Consider the following 9,006-nt stretch of genomic DNA (forward strand, 5'->3'; position numbering starts at 1 on the left):
CTTCATGACCAGAATGAAAGGTGGTAGACTTAAACTGACAAATGAGGGATTTTTATTAGCTATATATATATATATATATATATATATATATATATATATATATATAAAGAATCTTCTTAGAAAAAATTGGTAAAAAAATATGAATGAGTTGTCTAGAAAGGTTGGGAAATCTTCACTCTTGTGTTCTTTAAAAATAAGACCAGGGCTTCCCTGGTGGCGCCGTGGTTGAGAGTCCACCTGCCGATGCAGGGGACGCGGGTTCGTGCCCCAGTCCAGGAAGATCCCACGTGCCGCGGAGCGGCTAGGCCCGTGAGCCATAGCCGCTGGGCCTGCGCATCCGGAGCCTGTGCTCCGCAACGGGAGAGGCCACAGCAGTGAGAGGCCCGCGTACAGCAAAAAAAAAAAAAAAAAAAAAAAAGACCAATCCCCAACAGAAATGGTGTGGTAATAGAGCTTCCTTAAGACAGAGGAGTGGAGTTAGAATCTGTCTGTGCTCTGGGTTTATAGGCTCACAGGATCAGTATTAAAGACATGAAGTATGTTGATGGAGTTATTTTCCTTTATTTAGGTGATAAAGCTCTTACAATCAAAATACCATTACAAAGAAGAGGCTGAAATCATCTGTAACAAAGTTCAAGTTAAACTCAGCAAGGAATGTTTTCATCCTAAAAGCTGCATTACTGACCTCAGGACTTCACACTGGGAAGAAGCAATCCAGGAAACAAAAGGTGGTGCGGCCAATAGGAAATTAGCTGAAGAATGTTATTTCCTGTGGAAATCTACACGTTTACAGCATATGACACTAGCAGAAGATGTCAAAGCCATGCTCACTGAACTTCGAAAGGAGGTCCGCCTACTTTTATTAACAAATGGAGAACAACAGACCCAGAGGGAGAAGATCAAGGCTTGTGCCTGTCAGTCCTATTTTGACGCTATTGTTGTAGGTGGAGAGCAGAAAGAGGAGAAACCGGCACCTTCCATATTTTATTACTCCTGTGATCTCCTTGGAGTACAGCCTGGGGACTGTGTGATGGTTGGTGACACACTAGAAACCGATATACAAGGAGGCCTCAATGCAGGACTGAAGGCAACAGTCTGGATAAATAAAAATGGAATGGTGCCATTGAAGTCATCCCCCAGGCCGCATTTTATAGTTTCTTCTGTGCTAGAGTTACCTGCTCTCTTACAAAGTATAGACTGCAAAGTCAGTGTGTCTGCTTAAAGCACAGAAAAGGGTATGCTTACGAATTTTAGGGTCAAATTACAGGGTTTGAACTAAGAAAAGTTAAGGCATTCTATATACTATGACCCAGTTCTAAGGATAATTATACTTGTCATGTAATGGCCAACTAACCATTACTGGTATTTATATCTGAAAATCCAGAGTACATTATTACAAGTTATTTTTAGTAGTGTAACCCAGAAAACTTGAGGAAGTATATTTGTTAATCTGTGGCTTGAGATTTTTTTTAAAAAATTATTTTGTTAATCTCTTAGCATCTTGGATCTATAAAGATACCAAGGAGGATAACTTATACATGGATGCACAAATACAGATTTTATGTTTTGGCTTAAAAATAGGTATTTTTTAAAAAATAGATATTCTAAAACATATATACTAGAGATTTATTAGAGCAGTTGGATCTGGTTAATATAAGTACCAACTCACTTGCAAATCAAGGCATTTCACAGTGAAATTATTTTCATATTTTCTTTCAAAAACATGCACCATATTTTTGCCTACTTTGAACATATATGAATCTAATTTTTCTGCATTATGAATCTAATTTTTCTGCATTACCTTTGGGGTGGTATTTTCCTATGGTGTGATTTTCCTATGGTGTGTACATGACCAATAAATTCCTCCAGTAAAAAAGCTGTTAAAATCAGCATATGGTGCTCCTTTTCCATTACATTTTCACATCTTTCCAGGGTGAGCTTATAGGTTCCTGTTAGTCTTTACCTCTTATGGAAGTACTTTTACTATCTTTTCCCAGGTACGCAGTGAGGTTGAGGGACCGGTCTGTCTTGCTGTGGATGAGTGCAAGCCACATGGCCCCAGAAGTCACTTTCCTGGGAGTTGCCTTGGTGTGGCCTAATCATGCTGCCCCCATCTGTTGTCTGCTGACTGGATAGTTTCTCCCATATGATGAAAACTAATAGAAAATTAGGTTTTGCTATGAACCATTTCCAGAGTGCCATTTTAATACTTGACTGGCTCTTTTTGGTGTTACCATCTGCCTTAAGTCTCCTGTTTTTCAAATTTTGGGAACTATGTCATTGTTTCACAAATTTCTATATCCATTTCAGAGTTTGCTTTGAGCTTAGTAATTAAAACTCCATAGGGAGGCATCTTGCAACTAGAAAAATTTCTCAAGACCATTAGGCTAGAAAGTCTCATGATTTCACCAGCCAAACTTAGAGTAAAATGGTTAATTAAGGAAAAAAGAAATAATGATTAGGGTTGTTTTTTGGTAGGGTGTTTTTTTTTTTTAACTTTTGTATAGGAAACTACTAGTGTAAGATGTTCGGTAGTTGGGGTATATTTAGCTAGGACTCCCTTCAAGTATTCTACGAAGAACAGGATTCTCTGCTATTGTGCATGTGCCTGTTGCGCTTCTCACTCTTAATTTTTAAAAATGTGATTGTGCCCTTGACTGTTTGCTCTGAAGCTGAACGTTTGTGGACAGGGAATGTTTGTGTATAGCTCTTCCAGGTACGGTGTCCACGTGACCTCAATTATATTGTAGCTATTTGAAAATTGTTAAGTTGGAGGATGTTGACAGGAAAATAGTTGTGTGCATGATTTCTCCAGTGGGCTGAGTGTGATGCTGAGAGCTTGTCCTTTCAGCTCACCCACAGGATGGGTCTAGACACAGCACGTTCACTGTGCTCACTGAGAAGGCTCATTGCTCCCAGATCATGGCAGCAGATCTCCTAGGATGTTATGTGAGCAGTTTGTCAGCAAAAGTGACCTGGCGGGGAATGAAATCATTGATTTTTTTGTAATGTAATATTACATTCCATTTGCACTTTTCCTTAGGGAAGAACTTTGTGGTTTTCTGCCTTCTGAGTGGAGTGTTACAGAAGATATTAAGAAATCTTGGAATAGACCTATTTTATTAATAATGTTTTTGTTTTAGAATAATATTTTGTTTTTCATAGTTTCCCATACTCCTAGAAAGCCATAAATTCTCAATTGTCCAGAGGCTCTCCCAAACACTCATTACAGAGGAAGGCCTAGTGTAGACACGAGTGGACGCTGCCCCTGGAACACTGACACAATGATGGATGTTTTCTGGTTCCATACACATGTCCACCCACTGGTGCATGAACATCTTAGATATGGTGCTGCCCAGGACCCAGCAAGTGTGAATATTGTAGGAAAGACAGTTTTCTTAGTTACAGAGGTACTTGGTTTAGCACTTTCCGATTTCTTTGCAACCCACAATAGGAAACATTTTCTGTCACAACCCATTAAACACATTTATAGTGAACATTTAGTTAATATCAGTGTGTGTATATTAAATATATATTTAACAAACAAAACTACTTCCTTGCTATGTATGATGCTCAGGGTTTTTTCATTCCATCATTTTTAAAATTAGGGAATATATTTTTTTCATTTTTGAACAAGTACTTGTGGTACTTGTACAAGTATTTGTGGTACACAAGTCAAAGAATGAAAACGTGAATAGCAAAAAGTCCGTCTCATCTCTTTTCCAGCAACCCGCCTGCCCTAAAGGCCTCTGCTGTCAGCAGTTTCCTGGGTATCTGCGTATATAGGTAGGTATGAGTATATAGAATTCCTCTGATTCAGGCAGGTTTTTATTCCTGTTTTTCAGTTTTAGGAGGCAATGATCTTGCTAAGAAACTGATTAAAAAAGTCATGAATCTTCTGTGAATCGTTCATGTTAGGAGCATACATCTTTGATCTCAGCCATCCACTGTTGTTGATAAAGGTGATGGTTCCATTGGCTTTCACTGGGCCAGTTGTTCACTTTGAGGTCAGTACAGCTGTGAAGCCCTTGCTTCTGCCCCAGTCTGATTGCCCTCTTCTGGTACATATCACCATCCTGGAGATTCCCTTTGCCTCTTAGGTTGGATGTCCTGTGCCCTGTGTATTCCCTTTTTTGGTTTGTTCCCCCTTTGCTGGCATGCATCCTGGAGTAGTTTCCCTATAAATGTGAGAGATAAAAATATTCAGATCTTAAGTGTCTGAAAATGCCTTTATTCTCTTCTCCCATCATTGATAGTTTAACAGCATGTAATTGGATATCATTCAGAATTTCAAAGGCATTTTGAAATGGCCTTTAAAGTGGTCTAGCAGCCACTTTAAGTGACAGTTTTCTTTTTCTCTTGAAGCTCTTAGAACTTTGGTTTTTCCCCTGTGGTCCATGATGATGTATCTTGTTATGCTTTCATCCTCTACTCTTGGCACTCTTGAACCTTTCCAAACAAAACCTTATGTTCTTAGTCCTGGAAAAATGTAATTACTTAATTGATAATTGCTTTGCCACTGTGTTTCCTGCTTCCTTTTTCTGGAACTCCTACTATTTGGATGTTGGACCTCCTCTACTGACCTTCCACATTCTTTTCTTTTCTCTCCTATTTTTCTATCTCTTATTTTGTTCTATAATGCTTTTTGGAAGGTTTCTTCAACTTTACCTTTCAATCCTATTGAATCTTTTTTCCTGCCTGGCATCATGTATTTCAATATCCAAGTTTCTTCGATTTTCCTTCCCTTTTTTAAAAAAAATTTTTATTGGAGTATAGTTGATTTACATAAATGTTCCTTCTTAATGGTCTCTCTTTTTTTTTTTCGTCTGTGTTGGGTCTTCGTTGCGCAGGGGCTTTCTCTAGTTGTGGCGAGCGGGGGCTACTCTTCGTTGCAGTGCACAGGCTTCTCATTGCGGCGGCTTCTTGTTGCGGAGCACGGGCTCTAGGCGTGAGGGCTTCAGTAGTTGCAGCACGTGGGCTCAGTAGCTGCGGCATGCGGGCCCTGATTAACATTCATTTTTGTTTTGAGTGGAATATTACCTCTCAAAAATTTTTTTAAAGTCTTTGAAGAATCTACGGAATCCACTGTATCTTCCATGTTGCCCTGATCTGTTTATTTGGGTCTGTTTGTTCACCTTAGAGGCTTTCCTTAAATGCCCAGTGAACCATGTTTATCACAAGAGAAAGGATGGAAATGCTGATTGGAAGCTCTGCACGAGTGGCTGGGTCTTGTAAACTCAGAGGTTCCTTTTTTATAGGGTATCTGGGTAGGCAGTTATACGAAGAACCCCTGGGGTCAGTGTCTGAAGGTCTTTCCTCTTGGTCTAGCTCCCTAGCGAAGAATCTCTGACTCCTGACTGAGGGTAGAGGTCTGATGTCAGCACCTGGGAGCTGAGTGGGAAGGAGGTGTGTGGTGGCGGGGAGAGGCATATGGTCACTTAATCCCCGTTCCTGGTTGTACCTGAGCCCAGTTGTGTGTGCTCTCTCCTGGTCTAGAGACCCTGTGTTTTACTCTTTCCATAGAAGCACTGTGACTTCTGTTGAATGAGGACTTCAGGTTGGAGGGGGCAGGGGTCTAGGGATCTATTTGTATTTGCATGTTTTCTTTCTTTTTCTTCTTTCTTTTGGCCACGCCGTGCGGCTTTCGGGATCTTAGTTCTCCAACCAGGGATCGAACCCGGGGCCCCGGCAGTGAGAGCACCGAGTCCTAACTGCTGGACCGCCAGGGAATCCCCTCCATTTGTATTTGGAGCACCTTTACCCCATCCTCCTTAACTCAGCTCCCTCTTCTCCTTCATGACTGAGGTATCTGGTGCTATCAGTGCCTGAATCTTTGGAGGAGTCACTGTGTATCTCATGATTTCTCAGCGTTTAGAAAAGCTGGTCTAGACTCAGCTTTCTTGAATCTACTAACTCCTTTGTCACTTGTCCACATGCTTTCTGGCTTCCACAGTTTTGTCAGCGCCTGTTTTCCTGGTGTGCGCGTTTAAATTCCTTTATGATAGTTTCCATTGGGTTTAGGGTGGAAGGACTATTAGATGGGTACTTCCTTCTTTTGCCTTTATTGTGGAAGCCGTTCTTTTCTAGTCTGTGTTCAATGTAGGTCAAGTGCCTGTGCCTCAAGAGTCACTGCCCACAGCTTGAGAAAGGCTGCTTATTTGAAGTGGAGATTTACAGCATGCCCACAGCTTTTTAAGAAAATTATATATGTAGCTTATTTCTTAAGATCTTTTCCCCAACTTCCTTATTCTCTGTATTCTTGTATACAGCATTCCTTCTCTGACTTTCATCATGATGGTGGGTCTCCTTATGTTCTATGTTTCTGAATTTTCAACATTGCTTGTACATAGATATTTATTTTGATTGGCAACTCTTCCTATGATCACTTCTAAGATGTAAACTCAGATTTCTTTATAATCCTTCTGAGTGCAGTACATTCAATTTATACTTTTACAATGAAGTTTAACAGTATAGGGGATTCCCTGGTGGTCCAGTGGTTAGGACTTGGTGCTTTCACCGCTGGGGCCTGGGTTCAGTCCCTGGTCAGGGAACAAAGATCCTGCAAGCCTCGCAATGTGGCCCCCAAAAAAAGTACAAAAAAATCACATGGCCTTGGTGGATCAAAGCATATTTTTTTAACCAGTCTTCACATATGTGACATTGACAATACGGTTATTTCCATGGATTTCTTGTAAGATGTCATGAATTTTTTTTTCTGGGCATCAGCCTGACCTATGGAAAAGATCCTCAACCCAAGCTTTTTTAAAGTGACAGATGATAAATGACTTAATTTACTGAAATGGGAATGAAGAGCAACTGCATTATGGATACAGAGTTTCTTTCTGGGGTGATGAAAATTTTCTAGAACTAGATAGTGGTGATGGTTTCACAGCATCGTGAATGTACTAATGCCCCTGAATTGTACAATTTTAAATGATTTAAAAGTTAAATTTTATGACGTTCATTTGTTGGTTTATATCACCCATATTATACTTGCTGAGTTCCTAATAATTAGAGATGTGTGTTTAATCTTTTTGTACATCTCCCAAGTTTGAAATCTGTGCTTGAAAACATAATAAAGTAAATAAAATAATAGTTGGCAAAATACACTTTGAAAATCACACATATGGTGCTTCACTGAGTGTCCAGCAGATGTCATTGAAATAAGATATTTACAGTGCTCCTCTGAAAACAGCGCTGTTGTTACATTTAACTCCTTGGAATGAGCAAAGTTTGTGGAAATTCAGTGGGTTGACTCCTCCCTTAAAGAATGATAAACAACATGGAGCCAAAGTAAGAACAGTCGGTACACTGGGTACACACCGCAGCTGGTGAGACAGCCCGTCTAACCACAGCATGAGAGGGGGGCCACATCCAGTCCCCCTCCCCCAGCTCTGCCAGATTCCCTGCTTGCCCAGTGTTAACTCCCCAGTTAAGGGTCGGATAGTGTGGCAGATGAAAGAAAATGCAGGCGCCACGTTTGAAACACCAGGTAGTGAGACATAAAAACTAAAGAACTTGATAGGAAACATGCATGTAACCAGCATGCTGAGCAAGGACACTGGGATGTAATCAAAATGAAACTTCCCTGTGTCACCTATTGTTCCTTTAGCCTCGACTCAGGGGTGAAGCTTTCTCCCTGCCAGTGGGCAAAGACCAGATGGAAACTCAGACGTGAAGAATGTCCAGCCTAACAGATTAGTCCACGCTGCCATGTTTGGTCAAGAGCAGGCTGGGGGCTGCGGGGTGGTGGAGGAGGATGGTGTGCGGACAGGGGCGGTTGTCACTTAGCTGGAGCCTGCTACCGTCCTGAGTTGGCTCCGAGGCCCGCAGGCCCAACAGATTTTCTCTCGTGACTACCTTGTGGGCACTGCCAGGGCCTCTGGAGGCCCCCGCTGGGCTCCTCCAGTTGCTACTGCTGGGCCCCTTCTCCAGCGGGCTGCCCCCCGGCCCTGGTTATCTGGCAGGCCTTTTCACCACTGACTCTCACCAGTGGGATCCCCTTCCTCTCCCAGGCAGCCCTCCTGGGATGAGAAGGACTCTACATGGGTCCAGGTCAGCCTCTTTCCCATGTCCTTGCCACACCATTAATGAGAGTGGAGCTATACTCCCACCCACATCCCTCCACTGTGCTGACTACCCTGCTAGGACCCTTGAACTTGCATGCTTTCTGCAGCAAGTGCATGTCAACCTGTCTCTCTGAGGTTTATCGTTGGATCCCACTCTTTAAGTTTGAGGCCAAGGAGATAGTACCTCTGCCACTCCCTAAGGTGATGGGATGGGCTGCAGTAGCTCTCTCCAAAGAAACCCCATAAATCCCCTTCCACCTCCATCTCTACTTTCTCAACTCTTACGTTTGTGAAATGGGTGAGGGAGCTCAAAAGTCAGGAAACAAGTTCTTGACTAATTACCTTGAAAACTCTTCAGGGAGTCTCACACTCACTTTGCTGTCTAATATTTACTGACTTAGATCACAGTTTCAATTTTAATATCCTGGTACATAAGGAAGGAGTATAGTGCAAAATAGATGAACACTTCCTTTGTTTTTTATGTTTTTGGCCGAACAGCTTGCGGGATCTTAGTTCCCTGACCAGGGATTGAACCCGGGCCCTCAGCAGTGAAAGTGCAGCATCCTAACCACCAGGGAATTCCCAGATGAGCACTTCCGAACAGAATATCAAATGAGGGAGCTACCGTGCGGTGGCTTCATTGAGGATGTGAGCTGGGTACTGAAGGATGTAAAATATGTGGCTGTGCTGCGCAGCATGTGAGATCTTAGTTCCCTGACCAAGGATCGAACCTGCACCCCGTGCATTGGAAGCATGGAGTCTTAACCACTGGACCGCCAGGGAAGTCCCCTTGAAGGATGTAAATATTTGATTGGGGCAAAGAAAGGAGAGAACATTTACAGAGAGAATTCAGTTCAACACCAAGTTATGGGACCCCTCCTGAGTGCCAGGCACCGAACGCTAAGCAATCAGGAGGAGTTCACAGTCTCCAAAGAAG

General features: G+C 42.2%; 1 protein-coding gene across 1 annotated transcript; it reads left to right on the forward strand.

The window, feature by feature from the left end:
* Positions 1-568: 568 nt before the first annotated feature.
* Positions 569-3,899, forward strand: LOC102982673 (N-acylneuraminate-9-phosphatase; the record flags this gene model as incomplete). The annotated part of the gene is made up of 2 exons (XM_028486548.1): positions 569-1,235; positions 3,727-3,899. A coding segment is annotated over one exon (654 nt), but the record flags the coding sequence as incomplete, so codon positions are not given.
* Between the last annotated feature and the right edge of the window lie 5,107 nt (positions 3,900-9,006).

This window comes from Physeter macrocephalus, unplaced genomic scaffold (assembly GCF_002837175.3).
Source record: "Physeter macrocephalus isolate SW-GA unplaced genomic scaffold, ASM283717v5 random_974, whole genome shotgun sequence".
NCBI lineage: Eukaryota > Metazoa > Chordata > Mammalia > Artiodactyla > Physeteridae > Physeter > Physeter macrocephalus.